A 21,323-nucleotide genomic window follows, 5' to 3' on the forward strand; every position below is an offset into this window, starting at 1 on the left:
AAAGGAGCTGATATGACTGTAGAAGTCGAGGCTAAAAGAACGAGTGTGTGTGTGGTCGTATGGCGACTAGTCACTATTGACTGGCTAGGGGATTCGACTTATAGACATGAGACTTCAAGGCACTATGCCTGGATAATGTTTGGCCGAGCTAGACAACCTAAGTCCATGAGAAAAGAGCTGATCACGGCTTAGGAGCTTTCTATCTTGAGACAGGAAGCATCTATTTAACTTTGATTAAGGAATCGGCGTCTCCGAACGTTGGTCTGTGCCATAGACCCATTTACTCCTGGCTCCATAGCACAAATCGTATTGACGGGTTCTCACCTGAGCTGGTATAGCGTACATAATATAATTACTGCATATAGTAAAAAGAATCCCGCCGATGACTTAGGCCGTTAGTTGAGGCCTACAAAGGTCGAGCTTAGTAGTATAATTAGGCAAACACTACCGTTGTTTGCAGACCTGAGTCTCCACTGTCTCATTTCATAGTCGTTCGGGCCGAGGACGCTAGTGGAGAAATTGCACTGTAGTTGACTTTGCAGCATTCGACAAATTGATATTGGTTTTGCTCAGGTATAATTAGGCGGCAATTCGGCATCACTAAAACAAGGCGGTCGTCCTGTTGCACCAGAAGTGCACGGAGCATGATTCGGTTGCCCCATTCCAAAAAGGGGTTGTGTTACGGACCTGACATGCATGACCAGCCAGGGCCTGCCCCGGAAGTCATTGCCGGCTAAGCTGGAGAGGTATCGCCAGTTATTGCTTCTTCCTCTTCGTCGCACTGCGTGTTGTATCTAGAAAGTCATAATCCTCACATAATCCAACATCTACTATCGGCGGTGGTGGCTACTTGAATGCACAGGATGTTGTCTTTGTTGTAGCCAACGAATCGCCTCCAGAACAAGGTTTCGCTAGTAACACTGATTGGTATTGAGCGCCTTCAAGAAGGGGCTAAAGTTCGCTATCGATGAAGGAATTGCTCGTATATGCGTTAATGGGATGAATAACCGTGCCGATGGGAATATCATGTTTATGCTGATGCCTTGCTGAAAAGCAGAAGACCTTGTGTAACTCGTCATTCCACCGCCCCCAAGTAGACGTGAAATGGTTCAACACTGTTTGGGAGCAAACAGACCGTCATGCCGCCACCTTTCCCCTTGATTGGGTTTAATGGTACAATATCTAAGGAACATATTGTGTTTCCTGTATGGGCCTGGGGTCCCGACCTCAGTTGACCCTGGCTAACGTAACTGCAACGTTGCGTTTGGACAATACCAAGGTAGCCGCCTGTTGCAATAGACAAGAGTTTGTCCGGAGAAGAAGAATCAGAGGCGACCTGGACTTTTTTTATTATCAAAGAACCAAGTCGGTTTCCAAGCTGATTTGTGTAGAACAACATCGATCAACAAACCAAACGGACGGGAAAGTCGAATTTCATTCACGTTGTTTGTTGTATGAAGGCGAGACCGCACGACAGACGAACGATCCGCAATCGGAAGAAAAGTTATTGACTAACCCGTTACAATGATGAATATGTCAGGTAGTTGCTCACATCCGCAATTCAGGAGCCATATCTGCTTCCGGTATCCGGAAGAGCCTGGGGAGGACTCCACAGACGATGTGTGGAGGCGGAGATGACAACCGGGGAGTCGTGCGGGGGAAACAAGTCCGGACCGGTCACCGGGCCAAGGATCTGACCCATTTGAGCTGGCTTGGCTCACCGAGAAGTGACTTATTGTGCGGAGAAACCGCTCTTATTTTGTTCTTCAGGATCCTTTGCCCAAAGGGACCCAGTTTTGGTTCCTTTCGATTGGTAGTTTCATCGTTCTCGCCGTTGTGCGAGCCGAAGTCGGCGTACTTTGGCCCGGGCCGCGGGTATTTGGAGTATTTGGAGAGGGGATAGATAGCCTTCGGCGTCTCTCGACTTCATTCCTCTTGTCCTCTCATCACCCCAGCTGTGGTGGTGATAACCCAGGTAAAAGACGTCGGAAACCACAAAGCCATGTTCGAGAAGGACATTGTTACGTTCTCCCCGCTGGAGGGCCAGGAGGGGAGCGGGGAGTCCCTCAACCTGGTTGGCGCAACCATCTTGGTGGACGAGTCGGACCCGATCGGCATCCACATTGCGGCACAGAACCTTGCCGAGGACTTTGGCCGCGTGACCCGGTCTGATGCAAGCCGCGTTGTGGTCTTCACGAAGGACGACCAGAACGATGCCGTCTCGGGGACGCTCACGGATGCCGCCGCCGTCATCATCGGATGCGTTCAATCGAGTCGGCTCATACAGAGGCTGGAGAAGGAGGGAAAGCTGGAGGCTGGAAAGATCCACGGGAAATGGGAGTCTTTCACCACCGTCTTGGTCGACCAACCCCTGCCGGGCATCGAGAAAGCCCTCGTCATTGCCGGAAGCGACAAACGCGGAACGATATTCGGGGCTTACACATTGTCCGAGCAGATTGGAGTCTCACCGTAAGAATTTGCCACTCTCGGTTGTATCTGATATGGGCATTCGTGAACTGAATTTCGATCAGCTGGTACTACTGGGCCGACGTACCGCCAAAGTCCCACAAGGACATCTTTGCACTGAGAGGGCAGACTTATCATGGCGAGCCAAGCGTTCGCTTCCGCGGTCTCTTCATCAACGACGAAGCCCCGGCCCTGACGGGTTGGGCCAGGGCAAACTTTGGAGGCTACAACTCGGACTTCTACAAGAAAGTGTTTGAGCTGTTGTTGCGGCTAAAGGTCTGCCATTCAGGGAACGAAAAGGAAACACATATCCTGAGAAGACAGTATACTGAGTCTTGATTTCAGGCCAACTTCTTGTGGCCGGCCATGTGGCCTGGCTACCCCAACCCCGGCGCGTCTTTCTTCACCGACGACCCCGAGAACGCTCAAGCCGCCGAGGACTACGGCATCGCCGTGTCCACGTCGCACCACGAGCCCATGCAGCGGTTGTCCAACGAGTGGTTCGCCGAGAACCCGGACGGCAGCTGGGACTGGCTCGCAAACAAGGACAAGATCACGCGGTTCTTCGAAGAGGGCGTCGAGAGGGCCAAGGGCCGCGAGTCCTACTTCACGCTGGGCATGCGCGGAGAGTACGACCGGAAGATGAAGACGGACGACCCTGCTGCGGTGGTGCGCGACGTGATCAAGACCCAACGGGCCTTGTTCAAGAAGATCCACGGAACCGAAGACGCCGTGCCTCGTGGGTGCCCTCAGGAACACCGTGAGATGAAGGACTAAGAGTTTACTAAACCTTGCATACAGAGCTCCTGGCGTTGTACAAGGAGGTCCAAGAGCAATACGAAGGGGGGAATCTCGACGTCCCGGATGATGTTACTCTGCTCTTTGCCGACGACAATTTCGGCAGTATCAGACGTCTCCCAACTGGGGCAGAGAGAGACAGAAAAGGAGGGGCGGGGGTAAGTTTGCGAACCCGTTGTAGCTCCATCTGTCAATAGGGAGACAAACTGACTGTGTTACACAGATATACTACCACTTCGAGTACGTCGGGGTTCCTCGCAGCTACAAATGGATCAACAGCAACTCCCTGGTATAAACGCACATGTTCCCCTGACGCCATTTCTTACGATGCTGACGCTTTTTTTTCTTCTTTTTCACAGGGGAAAACGTGGCATCAGCTACAAGAAGCCCACAGACGCAATGCAAAGCAGGTCTGGGTCTTCAACGTGGGAGACATCAAGCCGATGGAAGTCCCCTTCACGTTCGCAATGACGCTGGCCTGGGACATCAACTCGATCAAGGCGGACAAATTCGCCAGGTTCTACAAGACCATGGCAGAAGTCAACTTTGGAAAGGGCCAAGCAGACGCCATCGCCTCGGTCTGGCAAAAGTACGACCGTATCGCCGCCCTGAGGAGGCACGAACACATCGAACCGACGACCTTCTCTCTCGTCCACCACAACGAAGCCGAGGAGGTCGTCGGCCGCTGGGAATCCCTGCTCGAGTTGGCCGAGGACATATACAGTCAGGCGTCGGAGGAGCAAAAGGCCGCGGTGTTCGAGACGGTGCTGCACCCGGTCAAGGCCTCGACCATTTTCACAAAGCTCCAGGTAGCCCTCGGCCGGAACCGGCTCTACGCCCGCCAGCGGCGCAACACGGCCAACAGGCTCGCCCGCCAGGTTCTCGACCTCTTCGACGCCGACTACAGCCTCTCCGAGGAGTTCCACGAGCTGCTGGGCGGCAAATGGGACCAGATCATGCGGCAGACGCACTACGGCTACGAGGACACCTGGCATGCGCCGTACCGCGACATGATCAGCGGCCTGAGCTACGTCCAGCGCAGGCAGCATTCCAACCCGGTCATGGGCCAGATGGGCGTTGCGGTCGAGGGTCACGAGGGTGTCCGGCCCGGTAGGACGAACGAGGAGTCGGACCGGACGCATCCCAGCCGACGCGACCTGGTTCCGGGGGTCACGTTGGGGCAGATGAGCCGCTACGGACCCTCCAAGAGGTGGTTCAATGTTTACACCAGAGGACCCGAGGTCGTCCACTGGAAGGCATCGGTCCCGCATGCTTGGCTTCAGTTGTCCGTCACGGCTGGCACCCTCGACCCCGATGGGGACGATGCTCGCGTCGAGGTCACGGTCGACTGGCACCAGGTTCCTGAGGACTTTAGCGAGGAAGTGCTTGTCGATATCAGGTCTGAAGAGGGTGCCTTCGAACAAGTCCACCTTCCAATCACCGGCAGACGCGTCCCCGAATCCTTCCGGGCCGGCTTCGTCGAGACGGACGGATACGTCTCGATTCCAGCGGCTCATCAGGCTCCCTCGGGCTTCAGAGTCCTCCCCGAGTGCGGAAGGGCTCCATCGGGCGCAGTCACCGTTGCATCGGCCGATACCGCAGCTCCACCGCAGCTCGCACACAAGTTCTACGTCTTCTCCGAGACCGCGAAGCCGGTCTTGCTGCTGTACTTCAACATGACTCTTGACCTCGACCCAACGGACCCCATGACCTATGAGCTCCAAGTCGATGGCGGACCTGCTCAGACGCATCAGTTGCTGCCAAATACCACTGATCTGCCCGACGGTTGGTTCTATGCTGTTCAAGATTGCGCCTGGCTCCGGAACCATGACCTGGGCGAGCGTGGTCTCAAGCCTGGAGAGCACGATGTGAAGGTGACGCTTAGACATTCGAATTTGATTCTGGAGAAACTTGTAGTCGATCTCGGCGGCGTGAAGGAGAGCTACCTTGGGCCGCCTCCCAGTTTTTACGTTCCTGAAGTCTAGAAACTGTTCATTGGGGCTTTCTGCCAGCTGGCTCAGTTGCTCTCACTCAAACACTACTTCTAGGAAATCACAAATAGATCACGAAACGTTTAACTCATTATTGGGTTGAAGCTTGTTTATGGCACTGGGGATTAACTCTGTAGAAACATTTTTTCGTCAAAACAGAAAGACTACGCCGAGCCTCCTGTCATCTTTCGGAGCCTCTGCAGCTCATTCGCCTTCTTGACGCCGAAACCGGTGGCGAAAATCTGCCTCACGTCCTCGAGCGGGAGACCGTTGGCCTCGGGATAGCAGAAGATGCAGAAGATCCAGCCGAAGAAGCAGATGCCCGCGTAGAAGCCGAAGGCGCCGCTCGGCGTCATGCCCTTCATCATGGACAGGAAGGTCGAGGCGATGATGATGTTGCAGCCCCAGCAGACGACGGTGTTCATCATGGTGCCGAGGGCGCGGACCTCGAGCGGGAGGAGCTCCGTGCCGACCCACGCGATGGTGGCGACACCGCCGGCGAAGCAGGCGACGTACACGATGATGGTGACGAGCACGAGGATGCCGGCCCAGTTCACCGAGGCCGTCTGGAGCTTGAGGTCTGGGGATACGGGGATCCAGTGGAACGCGACGGCGGCAACGACCATGCTGGCGGACTGGTCGAAGACGGGCGTTGTTAGCAGTTGAACCGTGGAGTTGTGGATGAGAACTGAGGGAACTGGGGGAACTGGGCTCACCATTCCGGCAACAGTAATAAGGAGGATCCGTCTCCTACCAACCCTGTCGATGACGAACAGGTTGACGAGCGAGAAGACAAAGTTGGTTGCGCCGACGACGATGGAGACGGCAACGGGCTTGTTGAAGCCGACGAGACCAAATAGGGTCGCCGAGTAGTACATCAACGTGTTGAAGCCGCCCAGTTGGGAGACTAAGCGTTGGTCAGCGGGCTTTCTTTCTCTATCTCTCTTCTACATAGCCTAGGTAAGTCAAAGTTGCAAGGGGGTTTCTTACTAGCCATGATGGCGCAGGCGCAGACCAGAGCCCGGAAGTTGGACGGCACGACGTGCAGCTCCTTGAAGCGATCCCACAGCGATCCCGAGGTGACCTGTGCTTCGACCTCGACGGTGTACGCCATGTGGCCTACCTTGGCGGCGACCTGCTCCTCGGTGGCGTGCGGGTACACCCTCTTGATGACGCGCGCGGCCTCCTCGAGCTTGCCGTGGGAGATGAGCTGCCGCGGGGACTCGGGGCACTTGGGCAGGAGGAACGCGAGGACGATGGGGGGCACGCCGCCGACGGCGACCATGTAGCGCCATCCGTGGGGGACCTCGGTGAAGCCGGCGCCCAGGGCGTACGAGACGAGCTGGCCAAAAGTGACGCTCATGTTGTCGAACGCGATCATGCGGCCGCGGTGCTTGGCCGGGGCGAGTTCTCCGATGTATAGGGGCTGTAACGCGGTCAGCACACGGGTCGGTCAGCCAGCAAGCCTTGAGAACACTCCATGAGGAGACGGGACCATGCCGGAGCCAATACGAATTAACGTACGATAATCATGGCGGCGGAACCGACTCCCAGGCCGACAACGAGGCGCCCGACGGTCATCTGGGCGACGGAGAAGGCCGCCGCCTGGATGATGGTGCCGATGAGGAAGAGCAGGCACCCGAGGTAGATTCCCAGCTTCCGCCCGTATCTGTCGGCGGGCAAGCCAGCGATCAGCGCACCGAGCAGCGCGCCGCCCGAGGTGATGGACGTGATGAGCTCCTGCTCGTGGGAGTCGAGCTCGTGGCCCAGGTCGTCTTTCAGGCTGACCAGGACTGCCGAGATGACGCCCGTGTCGTAGCCTGGGAAGTCGTCAGTCAGCAAGGCAAGCTTCTTCCAACGTTTCACGGAGTTGGGAGGTCCGCAAACTCGCGGTTTGGACGGCGGAGGCTTTCATACCGAACAAGAACCCGCCCATTGCCACGGTGAAGGTGATGAGCCACACGGCCCTAGAAGGCTCGGTGTCCTCGATGGAGTCGTCAAACTCGCGGTTGCTGCTCGGGTCGCTCTGTTCGACGTGGGACGTGGCCCCTTCCAGCTTCATCTTGTCGAGAGACGCGTCCCTCGACGTGAACTTGTTATCAGAGTCGGGCGAGGTTCGAGACATGTTCGACTGGATCAATGCTGGCAACGTCCGAAGGAAGATGGCTGCCAAAACTGCGAACAGGAGAATGGGGATTGAGTGATGGAGTTGGTGTGGATTGAGTCCGATTAGTAGCCTGTGGCCAGCTTCTGAAAACTCTGGACTGTGGTTCTTTGGATGAGTGAGAATAGACCTCTGATTATATAGAATTGTGAGTCAGTGCCTCCCTCTCTCTCTCACTCACTCACTCATTTTTGTGTCCCTTTACCGGGGCTACCAAGATGGACGTCGGGAACAAGTCAGGTACGCAGCGGGCTGCGTGCCAAGGTGGGCCGCGGGTTTGAATAACCCCAAAGAGCGTCGGGAGATGAGGAGAAGCTTGAGAGCACGCGTCGTTTTTTCCTCTTTGAACCAAGCTCAAATAGGGCGCGGAGAGTTGGACGGCAAGCCTCAGATTGGTCTTGTTACATGCTTTCGTGACGGGGGTACAGGGATCCGGGGCCACTCTGGGGGGTAATTGTTCCAAGAAGATGTATTCATCGTAGTAAGTAGACTGCAGCGGCTTCTATTTCCCCAATGACTTGAGCCACCCACCCACCCACTTCCGTCAACAAATGCGGGGGTGGGTTGTCTGGGGTATTTCTTTTCGAGCGCAGGATACCCGGGGACCCCGGAGTTGGCTTTCCCAGAAAGGGTAACAAGAGCCGCCGCGATGGTTAGTTTGACAGTTCGCTTATCACGATGTGTTGATCTCTTGATGGGGCCAGCAAGCCTGGCAGTTCATGGTCTGCCTTCTCATTCGCTCCTGGGTAATTGCCAGCGCCTTTATGCTAGGTATGAAGCAGTGAGAATGATGACGGGAGAATGATACGGGCAGACGACCAACCGGAATAGCATACCATAATAACATCCGGGAGTAGCTTAAGCCTGTCAAGTACACAACATTTCTTCTTCCGGTCTTGGGAAGAGTCGTTTTCCATGCTTCCCATTGTTTTACATATTTTCACGTAGACAGTTGCGTCTCTTCTGCCAAAGCTACTAATCCAAAGTCTCCAATCGACTACATGTCTGTGGGGCGGCTTCATGGAGCCAAACGATGTCATGAGTCTCTGTTCTAGGTGACACATTCTATGCAGCACGCAAGCAGATCCAGGAAGTGGAACTGCCTCGACGAAGGAATATTCAGCTTTTAGCCAGCCAAGTGGAGAAAGCCCAGAGAGGCTTGGTTCCAACCAATTCAACTCCTCCCTCCTCCGATCGTGCCGCTCTCTACTACGGATGAGAACCTTCACCCCTCCTGGTCCCGCTGCCTTGTTCAATCTGGAACTTTCGATTGGGCTTGAAAAAGCAAGCAACTGCCATGCGCTTAGTCTGCAGGTTCGTGTCGTTGGCAGACCAAGCGAGGGGGAGGGAGATCTGAGCAAGAATGGTTCGTCTCGGCACTTTCATGGGTGGGTGGGGGGGACAAATACCGAAAAAGGCAACTTATTCCACGGGATAGCTTCGAATGCGACGGCATGAACAAGGCTTATCCCCCCAGCTCATCACATTATACAGCGGGCTAACCCGCGAAGCTGGGGTAGTCGACGAGATGACATTTCAGGTCTCGGGATTCGCGTAGAAGCAGCACAAAGTGTACTGCAGCAGTACTGAGACTCCTGGGCAGTCCGATATGTGCCCTTAATGTTTCAACCCAATGTGTATAGTGGATTTGTGGAACCGACAGCAGCCCGCGGGTTTTGGTATCGTCGCTGTTCCATCTCCATCATGAGAAGCATTTTCCACCAAGGGCACCAAGAATGGCTGGGCTAACGAGATGCCGTGTTTTTCAGGGGATTGTAGTTATTGGGAGTACGGGACTTGGGTGGCAGCCGTTTTTGATGTGATTGTCTTCAAATGGAGTCGATTTCTTCTGGGCCAGTACCAAATATATATCACGCCGTTCTTCGCAGCCCCTGTAAGTATGCTTCGGAGCTCACTTGAGGAGCAGATGCTAATGAGGCAGTGGCATCAACAATCATCTCCAGTCTGGCTCAAGTTTGACTTCTTAAATAGACTCTCGAACTAGATCATGCTAATTCTTGGTAATGGTTTTTTTTTTTCAAGTATCTCACTTTGATAGACTGGCATTTGGTTCGTGCTCTCATAGAGATTTACGTAGCTGGGCCCCAGTATGATATATCATGCGATGTAATAACTTTGGTCGTTTAACTCATCGAACCTTACAGGATGGCCGTCGTTCACTTCATTTCCACACTGCTTACTCCCCCATGCTGTCATTGTAAGAAAATACTGTTCCTGTCGTCTCTTTTCCCCTGTCTAATGCATGCAACACCTAACCCCAAACATCCTCTTGCCATTTGCGGTTCCGCTTCAGTCCTTCGCTCCAGTCCTTGACCTGGGCGTCGTTCCATCCTTTGCTCTCTTTCACGACATCGCCCAGAGTTTTGCCAACCTCTCTCGCCATGCTCGCCCTTCCGCACATGTACAAGCTGGCGCCCTCCTCCAAAAGCCCCGTGACCTCGCCGCCAAACTCCAGAACCCTGTCCTGGACATAGACCTTCCTCGAGCCTTCCTGCCGCGAGAAGGCCGTGACGATCTTCAGCTTGCCGTCGAGATCCCTCTCCATCTGCTCGAGCTCCTCCCTGTAGATGAAGTCGTCGTCGGGACGCTGGCAGCCGAAGAAGAGCATCATCCGGCCTACATCCTTTCCGATGGATTGCAGACGCAGGCGCTCGGTGATGAAGGCCCGGAACGGCGCCAGGCCGGTGCCGGCGGCGACCATGACCAGAGGGTGCGAAGACAGCATGGGGAGCTTGAACTTGGAGCGGCGGATGTGGGCGTAGACGTGGCCGCCTTCCAGAGCGTTTGACGGTCCCGATAAAGCATAGCTCATACCCTCCGTTTGCCGTGTTGTCTGGGAGTCCTGCAAGGATCGGGAGAGTGCTTGGAGATAGTTGGTGGTGAGGCCGGGGATAGCGGTAGACGGAGAGGCAGGGAGCGGGGTATCGGAAACAGCAACTGTGATGCTCGGGGCCTTGGGAGAGACGACGCTGGAAGAAGAGATGGAGTAGTATCTGGGCTGAGACCTGGGCAGGGTCTCGATGAGGTATGATAACGGGATGCCTGTCCAGGCCGATGCCGCATGGTTGCCGTCGGCCGCGTTGGCCAACTCGAGCAGCTTGCCAACGGTGAGATGGTTGGAAGCAATGAAGGTAGCATAGTTCTCCTTTTCACGTCCCAGGTTGAGGAGGAACTCTTTGGCCCCGGGTGACGGCGCGAACTGGGCAAGTCCGCGAACGGCGTCTCTGGGAACAGCGGCGCAGATTTCTAGATAATACCGGAAGAGCGTCTCGACGTTGGTCGGCGTGGGAATCCGGACCTTGACGGCCGCGTCCAACGCGTTGATACTGATGGGGACGCTGCGGCGGTCTGCGAGGCCGAGGACTTGCAGCAACCGCTCGACCTCCTGATCGGGGTTGATGGGCCAAATGGCGAGGTGGTCGCCCGTCTTGTAGGTGAGCTGAGAGTTGCCGCCGAGGTCGAGGTCGAGGTGCAGACAGCCGCGGCCGCCGCCGCCGCCGCCGGGGGAAGAGAAGAGGCTGTAGGCCTTCTTGATCTTCAGGGGCCTGATGGCCGAGTTCGCGGACGACTTCCCAGAGCCCTCGATCAGGTGCACCGGCTCGCCGACGTGGAGGTCCTGGGGCTCGAGGGACTCGTCCTCGACGACCGCCAGCGAGGGCTCGTGGACGACCTCGTGTTCCTGGAGACTGAGGGTCTCGCGGAGGACCTTGTATAAGTCGTCTTTCCACGCGAGGAAGTCCTCCTCCGTGGCCCCCTGCGCATCGTCGGCGCGGCCGACGGGCGCCAGACGGGAGGCGCCGCAACCTTCTAGAGCCCTATCCACCACGTCGACGACCTTGTTGTAGTATCTGTAGTTGCTGTTCCCCAGCCCGAACGCCGCATACCGCAGCGATGCGAGGGGTCTGCCCTGGAGCTTGGTGAGCCAGTCCCAGAACGGGCCGGTGTTGTCGCTGGGGTCGCCCTCGCCGTACGTCGAGAGGACGAAGACGGCCAGCTTGGTCTGCGGGATCTGCGCGACGGTCTCGGCGTCGTAGTCCGAGAGGTCGGCCGACATGGCGTCGAGGTGGAAGCGCTGGTGCAGCTCGCGCGCGAGACGGTTCGCGAAGCCCTCCGCGGTGCCCGACTGCGAGCCCCAGAAGACGACGACATCTTTTCCCTGTGTGGAATGAAGCGTCAGCGGATGTTTGATATGTGTGTAGGTGGTCCCTGCTCGATCCAACTCACAAGCTCCTCCAGCCTCTCTGCGATGTTTCTTGATTTCTTGCTTGCCGCGCTGCTGCCGCCGGCGGCGTCTTGTTGTGGCTTCTCGTACCAGATGTATTCGTACGGGTCGGGCCTGTCCCAGGCGTATCCGCGCAGGACATATGCAGCGGACAAGAGGCCAGTCGCGGCGAGAGCAGCTGTGTCGGCGAGGGACTCCGGGGCGAGCTGGTTGATCAACCTCAGCGTGCCCTCGGGAAGAGTTCCCGTGATGGGCATGATGTGAACGGCGAAGGAGGAGCACAACGAATAGAATAGAACAGCAGTTGTTGGCTTTCGTCTATAGAAGGTTGGCCTAGATAGACTTGACGCCTTGCGACTTTTGTCAAGGGGAAAGGGGACAGCAGAGGGACCCGAGATAATAAATGCCACCAGCAACTTCACCCAGACATCCCGTCTAACTCTACAACAGCGATTACATGTGAAAACACAGGGCCCCCAGTGGTTCTACTGCCTTCAACACTCCTTTGTCCAGGGACTTTCCCAAACGGATCCAAATAGGCAAGTTGCTGCTCCCTGAGGTGCGGGATAAATCACCATCTCGAGTCAGATCCGAGCGCAGGAATGTTGGGGAACAAACCCACTTCCCCGCGGGGAGAGAGAGAGAGGAGGGCAACGTGAACAAGGAGGTTCTAACCCAGATGGGCGATATATCCCGCGGGATAGAGACATCTCAGCCCGAAGAGGGGGACGCCCACGGGTGTAGTTTTGCCGATGGGTTCGTAGTTCTCGGCGCATATCATCAGACTGAGCTGGTTCTCTTACACGTAGTTCCACGTAGTAGCACTCTCCGCGGGGATGATTACTGGATCGAGGTGAAACTCTCTCGATCATGGATCCCAACCCATACAAGTACAGAACGAGCTCCATGACCCCGCAGCGGATCTCGTACGCGATGTGTGACGGGCCCTCCGAGATATGTCCACGATCTTGTCTGGCTGTTACTCTATCACGGCTGTGGCCAAGATTGTCTATGCAAGCGCCAACGATGTTTGTCCATGATGTGGCCCTGCGGTCTCCCGCGGGGCACCGTCTTCGCCTGCTTCTACAACCACTCCGCAGTGCCGCCCTACCTTCTCGCGCCCATCCCATCTTTTCGTATCCCGGATTGGGCCTTTAGCTATTTTTGTGACGTGCAAAATGCGGGGAACTTCTGAAGACGCCGTCGTCAATAGTGGACGGTCTTGGATTGAGGGTCGCGGGGAGGATTTCCTTTCTTGCAAAGCCACCCAAAGTGGCATCTTCTGAGGCGAATTCCTACCATTCTCGTGACTCTTAGTCTTTGTACGTGTTCCACAGATGGATGGTTATTTAGATCAAGATCGTGTCGTCTCCTCTCCTTTCCCTCCCTCTCTCTCTCTCTCTCCGTAGGCCAAAGGACTCGACATCACTCCAGCCCTCCCACAGCTTTCGGTTTCTACCTCACACGTCCTTTTCTTTTTCTCTTGAGGTCTGATCAGCTACCGAGATGGCGCTCGAAACCCTCTCTGTCTTCTCCAGAGCCCCTTACGCCACGGCATTCTTCTTCGTTGGCTTGTTTTATTTTATAATTTATCCCCTTTTCGTGTACTTTAAAGACGCCAAAGGTTTGTGATATATTTCCCTCACTCCTACGCCCTCCAACCACGCTCTTGCTGACCGTTCCAACTCAAGGCCTACGCAAGTTCCAAAACTTCAGCACATTCTCCGGCGCATACAATGTCCCCTTCATGATCTTGGCCCGGACCGGTGCCCGGTCAACCCATCTCGTCCAGCTCCACAGAGAAAAGGGCCCGGTCCTCCGCACCGGCCCCAACACCCTCTCCTTCAGCGATGTGCGTGCCATCAAGGACATCTACGGGCATGGGACCCCCTGTATCAAGGACGAGTCGTACGTCCTGACGGCCGGGTCGCACTACCATCTCGCCGACGTCGTCGAAAAGCACGACCACGCGAGGAAGCGCAAGGTCTTGTCGTCGGCCTATGCCCTGAAGAACCTCGAAGGGTGGGAGCACAAGGTCGCCGACAAGGTCGAGAGGCTCTTCAGGCAGCTCGACAAGCTCTGCACCGACCCCCTTCCCAAGGGCCAGATGTTCCCCAGGCCCGAGGACCTGACCGTCGACTACCGCAAATGGGGCAACTTCTTCACGCTCGACGCCATCGCTGACATCGGCCTCTCCGAGCGGCTGGGCCTCCTCGACCGCGGACATGACAGGGTGCTCGCTCGCCGCAAGGACGGCACCACCTGGGAGGCGCCCCTACGCGACTCCCTCTACCCTACCGCCCGGAAGCAGTCCCTGCTCGTCTGGAGCTACGACAACTACAAGCTCCTCGACAAGCTGTCCAACCTCGTCCCCCGCTTCCGCCAGATGACCGAGGCCTCCAAGGGCTGGGACGGGATCGTGCTCCAGCTGGCGCACCAGCGCCTCGCGCGGTACAACGCGGGCGAGAAGCTCGACGACTTCTTCCAGGCGCTCATGGAGAACAAGAACGGCGAGCCCAACAACCTCGAGTGGGGCGAGATCGTCGCCGAGGTCAACATCATGATGAACGCCGGCAGCGTGACGACGGCCATCGCCGTCACCAACGTCCTGTACCAGCTGCTGAAGAACCCGGCGTGCCTCCGCCGGCTGCGCGACGAGGTGGACGCCGTCCTCGACCCGGACGAGGCCGTCGCCCCCTACGACAAGGTCAAGCACCTCCCCTACCTCCGCGCCTGTCTCGACGAGTCGCTGCGCCTGTTCCCCCCGACGCCCCACGGCCTGCCGCGCAAGACCCCGCCGGAGGGCATGCACATCATGGGCGAGTGGGTGCCGGGCGACACCACCGTCAGCATGTCGGGCATCGTCGTGCACCGCGACGAGTCCGTGTTCCCCGAGGCCGACAAGTACGTCCCGGACCGGTGGCTCGGCGACAAGGGCAAGGAGCTGCAGCCGTACTTCCTGGCCTTCTCGGCCGGCGCGAGGGGCTGCATCGGCCGCAACATCTCTTACCTCGAGCAGGCCGTGCTGCTGGCGTCCGTGGTCCACCGGTACGAGTTCGCGCTGCCGCGGGACTTCGAGATGGCGCGCGAGGAGACGATGAACTGGCTTCTGGGCGAGATGCCCGTTAAAGCCTGGAGGCGGCGGCTGGAAGGGGGGGAGGAGAACACAGTGGTGTGAGATCGGAACGACCACTTGGCTGCAATGATTTTGGCGTTGGCGTTTGGGGGGAGGGGGCGGAGGTATCAACAACTTGATGATCTATGAAAGCATAAGAGTTCCAGCTGGTTCCGAGCGAGGCATCATCTCTTTTTGGAATCGAAGATATCGTGGTCGTCTTGCAATCGAGAGAGGCGAAAGGTACATGTCGGAAGCAACGCGGCCAAAAGGTTAGGAGGGTTGTGTGAAAAGTTGAAAGATGATTCGAACAAAGATGGAAGGTCAAGTGACCGATGTAAGTTTCAATATATTCACACCCAATTCCAAGCCATAAGATCACAATGCAACTTCAGTCCGTCGAGATATCATATATCATTGAGTCTGTTGCGTGGTAATGAGCATTAGGAAAAGAGTGTGACTGTGAGGCAACTGCTCGCCCTGTTGGACTCTTCTTATGGCACATTGTGGTTTGTCACAATATATTCTTACAAGTAACGTCGTTGAACAAGGGCAATCAATCACCTAGAACCAACTTACAGACTCTCTTAAACATGATGTTGGGTTCGGTTGGACAAATGCATCTAACAGTCTGCCCGAAGGACACTCAAGACTCAATTTCCGCAGAAACCAAGATCGTGTTTTCAGACAACAACAGTATGTATTGAATTTTTATATCCCACTTAAAGCTATGGCTGGGAATTGGTGGGATTGAAACCATTGCGTTCACTTCAAACGGGTATGGGAAGTGTTTGGTTCAGACTTGCATGAGAAGACTGGGCGGGCTCTCCATCAAGCTTTTGTGGCTTATTTGGCAATTTTGTTAGTTTTCTTGGCAACTATAAGGGTCCTTTTTTGACTGGGTTAAATGTCATTTCTGTTCAGTGTTGAAGGAAAGAGACTGAGTAAGAACGAAGACGACTCAAGATGGGAGTTTACAGTGGCAACAACATCAAACTCACAAACACAATGAGCAGGCGGCAATCCTCGAGTGTATAAAACCCTCGGCCGCAATTATCATCTTCCACCGAGGGTCTCGTTCATCGGCCCGGCCCTCGAGCTGGTCAAGTTGGTGGGGGGAAATAGGGAACCCCAAACGCTGCGATCATCGGCACTTCAGATCACCGCATCCGAGTCCGAGTTGACGTGATCGGTCCCCGCTCCACCATCCCGCGTCCGGCAGCAAGGGATCAAGTGGCCAGGGGAGTTGGAACCGACTCGCCGCCCGAAAGCTTTACGTGGAAGGCCGTCCGGTTCTCCAATCACGCTTCTCACAGATCTATCATCCCCGCCGTGAATTTCTCCGTCCGATTGATTCGAGGTCTCCTGATTCGTCGACTCCGTCAGAGGCACGCATGTTACTCTGGCACGGTTGTTGCACGGTTGTGGGTTGAGTGCCTCGAGCAGCACTCTTGAGCGCCAGCAACCCATGGCCCAACCCCGGATTCTGGCCGAAGGTGCTGCGTCGCGTCCGTTCTTTTGCCCATCGGGCTCTAATATATTAGTCGATCCATGATATCAGCGCCCCAGTCTCCGAGGAGATGCCGGTTTCGCGCTCTGCTGGAAAGGGGATTCATGACGAGGACTTCAGAATTGCACCATCGCGGAGCACGTCGTAGTGATGGAAGAGTTTGCGTTTGTGATTTTAGTTCTGGTGTTCATATAAAGTCCACGGACTGGAATGGCTTTATTATGGCATGACGATTAAGCTTCCGATCCCAAAGTCTTGTGTCCGGAGGCTCCAGTCTGGTCGATCACTCTTTTAGCCTCCTCGTATATGACCATGCCAGGCACGCCGAGAACGCCAAGCGTCAGCTCTGCCGCCGAGCAGAAGGGCGCGCCCGTCTTCCCAGAGGTCGTCAGCGTCCCGCAGGTTTCCGATTCGAAGCGCCATGCAGTCGATCAGGTCTGGGCCGCCGGCGCGTCGGCGCAGATGTACGAGCCCATCCCCGAGTATGAGGGCCGCCACCGGTATGACCCCACGGCGACCTGGTCGGAGCACGAGGAGAAGAAGCTGGTTAGGAGGGTATGTTATGTGACTTGTGTTGTTCTGCCTGCCTGCCCCAAGTCTCGTCCACGCTGGAGAGATCGTGGCGGCTCTTCGCCGTCCAAGCGAACCGGATCTGGACTCTAGCTAACACTCGTTGCCTCCAGCTCGATTACAGGATCTGCTCGTGGGTTTGCCTTATGTTTTTCGCGCTCCAGCTGGACCGCGGCAACATTAACCAGGCCAACACGGACAACATGCTGGAGGACCTCGGCCTCACCACCAACCAGTACAACTACGGCATGACCATCTTCTACGTGTGCTTCCTCTGCGCCGAGCTACCGTCGCAGATGATATCGAAGAAATTAGGCCCAGACACGTGGATTCCTACAAATGGTGTCGTGGAGCATTATCGCAGCTTGCCAGTGCTTGATGACGGAGAAGAACGGCTTCTACGCCACGCGCGCCCTGCTCGGTCTCATCGAGGGCGGCTTCATCCCGGACGCCATCCTGTACCTCTCCTACTTCTACACTAGTAAAGAGCTGCCTATCCGCATGAGCTACTTCTACTGCTCCTCCAACGCCACCCAGATCATCGCCGCCTTCCTCGCCTTCGGCATCCTGCACCTGCGAGGCGTCGGCGGCTGGGAGGGCTGGAGATGGCTTTTCGCCCTCGAAGGCGGCCTGACGGCCCTCATCGGCGTCGTATCGTGGTTCTACCTGCCGCCGAGCCCGACGCAGACGGCGAGCCGGTTCCGCGGTAAGGACGGCTGGTTCTCGGAGCGTGAGGAGATCATCATGGTGAACCGAATTTTGCGCGACGATCCTAGTAAAGTAAGTAAAACCTGAAAGACAAAAAGAGAAAAAGAGAAAGTAGAAAAAGAAAAAGGGGGGGGGGGTGCCGGAGTTCTTTTCTTACTGACGTTCAACTTTGCCAGGGAGGGATGCACAACCGTCAGGGACTGACCCTGAGGCTCCTCTGGTCTGCGCTCTCGGACTGGGACCTCTGGCCCATCTACCTCTACGGCTTCACGCTCCTCATCCCCGTCAGGCCCATCGACCAGTACCTGACCATCAACCTCAAGGCCCTCGGCTTCGACACGTTCCAGGCGAACCTGCTCACCATCCCGGGCTACGTCCTGTTCCTGATCCAGCTCGTGTTCTGGTCCCGCGTCTCGGAGCGCTGGAACAACCGCATGCTGATCGTCTTCCTCTACTCCGTCTGGGTGTTCCCCCTCGTCCTGGCCCTGGAGCTGATGCCGGCGGGGTCCAGTCCCTGGAAGTGGTACGCCGTCACTGCTCTGATCGTCGGTTACCCTTACGTCCATTCGATTCTAGGTAAGCTATAAACTGAATATGATCACTCGGGGACTGGGACTCCTTCGGTACTTCGGCGTTGTGTGAGGCTTGGGAAATGGGTCACTGACAGGCGCGCAGTCAGTTTGACATCGCGAAATGCGGGTACGGTCCGGACGAGAACCGTTGGTAGCGCCATCTACAACATGACGGTGCAAGCGAGCAGCATCATCGGTTCCAACGTAAGATTCCCCAGAACTCCCAAGAGCCGGAGAGAGAGAGAAAGAGAGAGAGAGAGAGAGAGAGAGAGAGAGAGAGAGAAAGAGAGAGAGAGAGAAAGAGAGAGGCCGGCATTCACTGACGACCCCTGTCCAGATCTACCAGAAAGATGACGCGCCGCTGTACCGCCGAGGCAACAAGATCATCCTGGCGCTCATTGCCTGGAACGCGGTGCTCGCCTGGCTCATCAAGGCGTACTACATGAAGAGGAACAAGACGCGCGACGACATCTGGAGGGGCATGAGCCAGCAGGAAAAGGACCACTACCTGGCGACCACGAAGGACGAGGGAAGCAGACGGCTGGACTTCCGTTTCGCGCACTAGTCCAAGACGACCGTATGATTATGAGATTGAACGCTGCACCGCGGGGGGGGGGGTCTGGGCCGCCGTGTTTGGATGAACTATCGGGCTCTACCGTGATGGGGTAGAGGACAGAGAACGAAAAGCGACGACTGGGTTTATACAAGATAGATCATAGACGGTAAGGCTCATGTATTTGTTTGGCGCTCAACAAGGAATGGCCAACGTTACTTATGCCAGGCCTGCGGTCAAAAACTCGACATTGCCATCCTCGTCTGTCTTGGGTGTCGAATTATGCAACGTGAAAAATATCACCGCATATCAAACCGAAACAACCTCATGCTATCTCCAAGCACTTGTAGGTTTGCTGCTGCTCTAAACTGAAGAGGGTGCTCTATTCCGCAATCTCCTTGCCCGGCCCTGAACCCCCCCGCATAGATAAGTGTCTGCATTGACCGGACTACGTCCAGCAGTCATCCTCCTCGTCAGACTCGCTCTCCTCTTGGGGCAGTTGAAGAGCCTGTTTCAACTCTTTTGTCCATTGGCGGACCGGTTTCCTTCCTTGCCTCAGGTCCATGTAGGAGGTCCTGAGAGGTTCCGGGAGCCGGCTTGCGTCCAAGAGCCCGTCGTCGTCGATATACTGCTCCACGTACCCTATCATGGCGATGGCAAAAGCACCTATGCGCTTCGCCGAATCGCGCGCATAGAGACGCAAGAATGCCTCCAAGAGCACGTGAGCTTTTGGAACCACAACCGGCCCGCTCTCTGGCTTGAAAACGCCGAATCCGCGACCTGGCCGCCGAGGGGGAAGAGAGGCCTCGTCGGAGGCGAGCGTGAAGTGTGGAGGAAGCTTGGAGGTGTCTGGACATGGAGGACATGAAAGAGAGCTGTCGAGAACTGGCAAGAACCAAAGCGTCTCCGAGTGAAGGTAGAGACCAACCGTGACATCGGACTCATGGAGATGAAAGTGATGTGCTGGGGGTGGCGTGTGCCGTTCTGGGGAGCTCGTTAGGCATGTTTCCTGGCCGGGACATGGTCTGATGATGTGTAGTCCTTCGAGGGCTTTGGCACCCGCCATCAGTAGATGGTCTGGGAGAACGAAATCAACCGACTTCTGCAGTGTCAGTCTTCAAATCTCGGAGCCTCGCGATGATGATGATACACTTACTGCGACGATTGAGGGAATGCCATGGACATTGAGCAGAGAGTGGCCCCAGAGAACGCAAGGTATTTGACATGAGTTGAGTGCGCATGCAATGCATGCCACAACCAGTTCTGAATGATCCGACATTTCCTCACCTCCGTCTCTGGTCTTTGTAATGTGTTATTGATGGTAAGGTATGGATATGAAAGGGGTGATGAACAGACGCGTAAGCCGGCGCGGCCAGTGAGATGGAAGATGAATGCAAATAAATGACCCTACCTCCCTCAGGGGCCTTGTCTAGGTACTGCTAGGTACCTAGATAGCTAACTATTAGCCGTCTGACTGGGCCGACGGGCTCTAAATTCAGTCATCCAGTCACTCAGGTTGTGGCTTGTTTTGCTGCTGGTGTGTTCGACATCCGCCGCTTGATGAAAACACTCAACGGGTCTCCTGTTGCCACTCGAACAGTTTCTCGCCGTCAAATCCTGCCGACTGAGAAAAGTAGTAGCCCCTCTGGTTCGTAAACAGCCTCAGAGGCCCAGCACCGCCGTCCCGCTCGACGGTGAAATCGCAGTTGAAGTGGGTGTGGCCAAACGCCCAGGCCTCGACGCTCCCGCTCTTGAAGCACACCTCCCTGGACAGGTCCGTCGCGAATCCCGGCGTGATCAGGCTGGTGGCGTGCCTGGGGTCGAGGGCGAGGCTGTGCGTCGAGGGGCTCCAATGCGAGAAGATGACGATCCTCGCATCGGACCGCTCGAGCTGCGCGACCTGCGCGTTGAGCCAGGCCAGGTCCCGTCTATGCGCTTTGTTGTGCGCGGCGACGTCCCAGTCTCCGGTCTGGAAGAAGTCGTTCAGCCCCATCGAGACGTCGTCTTCTCTCTCGGCGGGGACGTGAGAGAAGAGGCTGCAGCCCAGGATGACGATGCTGGTGTCCGGCACGCGGAAGACCGTCCGGTCCAGCAGGACGAACTGCCCCAGTGACGGATTGCCGTCGACTTCTCGCTCGAACGCGCGGAGGATGTCGAGGGTTCGGGGCCAGCTGGACCGATAGGCCTCGTGGTTCCCGGGGACGAAGAGCACGGCGCGGAACTGGCGTAGCTGTTGGGTCAAGAAGGCGAGGCAGTCGTCCTTGTGAGCGGCGACATTGCCGATGTCCCCCAGCAGAGCCAGGATGGGGGCCTTTGGGACGATCTGGAAGATGTCGTAGGCCTTGGGCGACTCCAGATGCAGGTCGGAGAGGATTTGAACCGCCATGCTGGCGTCGAGGACAGGCGGTGACGAGGAAAGTTGGAGATGTTGTAGTACGCTGCCTAAATGCTTAACAAACAAGAGGGAGTTATTGGGTTCGTGTCCCATAGTGTGAATACGCGCTTATTATAACAGAATGCACTGTGTTCTTCTTGTTTGCCTAGGTAGGCTTGGTTAGTTAAATGGTTGTTGGTTGTTGGTTGCGTAGAGACATCTCCAACCCAACCCAAGACAAGAAACGAACAAGTCGAGG

The 21,323-nt window shown here is 56.2% G+C and overlaps 7 protein-coding genes across 7 annotated transcripts; 3 read left to right on the plus strand and 4 right to left on the minus strand.

The window, feature by feature from the left end:
• Positions 1-2,002: 2,002 nt before the first annotated feature.
• Positions 2,003-5,249, plus strand: CH63R_13062 (Immunoglobulin I-set domain-containing protein; the record flags this gene model as incomplete). Its single annotated transcript, XM_018308036.1, has 6 exons — positions 2,003-2,469; positions 2,532-2,742; positions 2,812-3,205; positions 3,268-3,422; positions 3,488-3,553; positions 3,624-5,249. The coding sequence occupies 6 exons, from the start codon at positions 2,003-2,005 to the stop codon at positions 5,247-5,249; spliced, it is 2,919 nt and encodes a 972-aa protein (XP_018152453.1).
• Positions 5,250-5,419: 170 nt separating this feature from the next.
• On the minus strand, positions 5,420-7,380 carry CH63R_13063 (Myo-inositol transporter; the record flags this gene model as incomplete). The annotated part of the gene is made up of 4 exons (XM_018308037.1): positions 5,420-6,162; positions 6,246-6,681; positions 6,780-7,075; positions 7,173-7,380. 4 exons carry the CDS (start codon positions 7,378-7,380, stop codon positions 5,420-5,422), a joined length of 1,683 nt encoding a protein of 560 aa, XP_018152454.1.
• A 2,311-nt stretch (positions 7,381-9,691) lies between these two features.
• On the minus strand, positions 9,692-11,919 carry CH63R_13064 (NADPH--cytochrome P450 reductase; the record flags this gene model as incomplete). The annotated part of the gene is made up of 2 exons (XM_018308038.1): positions 9,692-11,596; positions 11,665-11,919. The coding sequence occupies 2 exons, from the start codon at positions 11,917-11,919 to the stop codon at positions 9,692-9,694; spliced, it is 2,160 nt and encodes a 719-aa protein (XP_018152455.1).
• Positions 11,920-13,168: 1,249 nt separating this feature from the next.
• Positions 13,169-14,840, plus strand: CH63R_13065 (Benzoate 4-monooxygenase cytochrome p450; the record flags this gene model as incomplete). The annotated part of the gene is made up of 2 exons (XM_018308039.1): positions 13,169-13,286; positions 13,354-14,840. 2 exons carry the CDS (start codon positions 13,169-13,171, stop codon positions 14,838-14,840), a joined length of 1,605 nt encoding a protein of 534 aa, XP_018152456.1.
• A 1,759-nt stretch (positions 14,841-16,599) lies between these two features.
• Positions 16,600-18,702, plus strand: CH63R_13066 (Phthalate transporter; the record flags this gene model as incomplete). Its single annotated transcript, XM_018308040.1, has 6 exons — positions 16,600-16,842; positions 16,971-17,120; positions 17,173-17,637; positions 17,742-18,141; positions 18,241-18,341; positions 18,475-18,702. 6 exons carry the CDS (start codon positions 16,600-16,602, stop codon positions 18,700-18,702), a joined length of 1,587 nt encoding a protein of 528 aa, XP_018152457.1.
• Positions 18,703-19,138: 436 nt separating this feature from the next.
• Positions 19,139-19,969, minus strand: CH63R_13067 (uncharacterized protein; the record flags this gene model as incomplete). Its single annotated transcript, XM_018308041.1, has 2 exons — positions 19,139-19,789; positions 19,847-19,969. The coding sequence occupies 2 exons, from the start codon at positions 19,967-19,969 to the stop codon at positions 19,139-19,141; spliced, it is 774 nt and encodes a 257-aa protein (XP_018152458.1).
• A 291-nt stretch (positions 19,970-20,260) lies between these two features.
• On the minus strand, positions 20,261-21,076 carry CH63R_13068 (Calcineurin-like phosphoesterase; the record flags this gene model as incomplete). The annotated part of the gene is made up of 1 exon (XM_018308042.1): positions 20,261-21,076. The coding sequence occupies one exon, from the start codon at positions 21,074-21,076 to the stop codon at positions 20,261-20,263; it is 816 nt and encodes a 271-aa protein (XP_018152459.1).
• Between the last annotated feature and the right edge of the window lie 247 nt (positions 21,077-21,323).

This window comes from Colletotrichum higginsianum, chromosome 9, assembly GCF_001672515.1.
Source record: "Colletotrichum higginsianum IMI 349063 chromosome 9, whole genome shotgun sequence".
NCBI lineage: Eukaryota > Fungi > Ascomycota > Sordariomycetes > Glomerellales > Glomerellaceae > Colletotrichum > Colletotrichum higginsianum.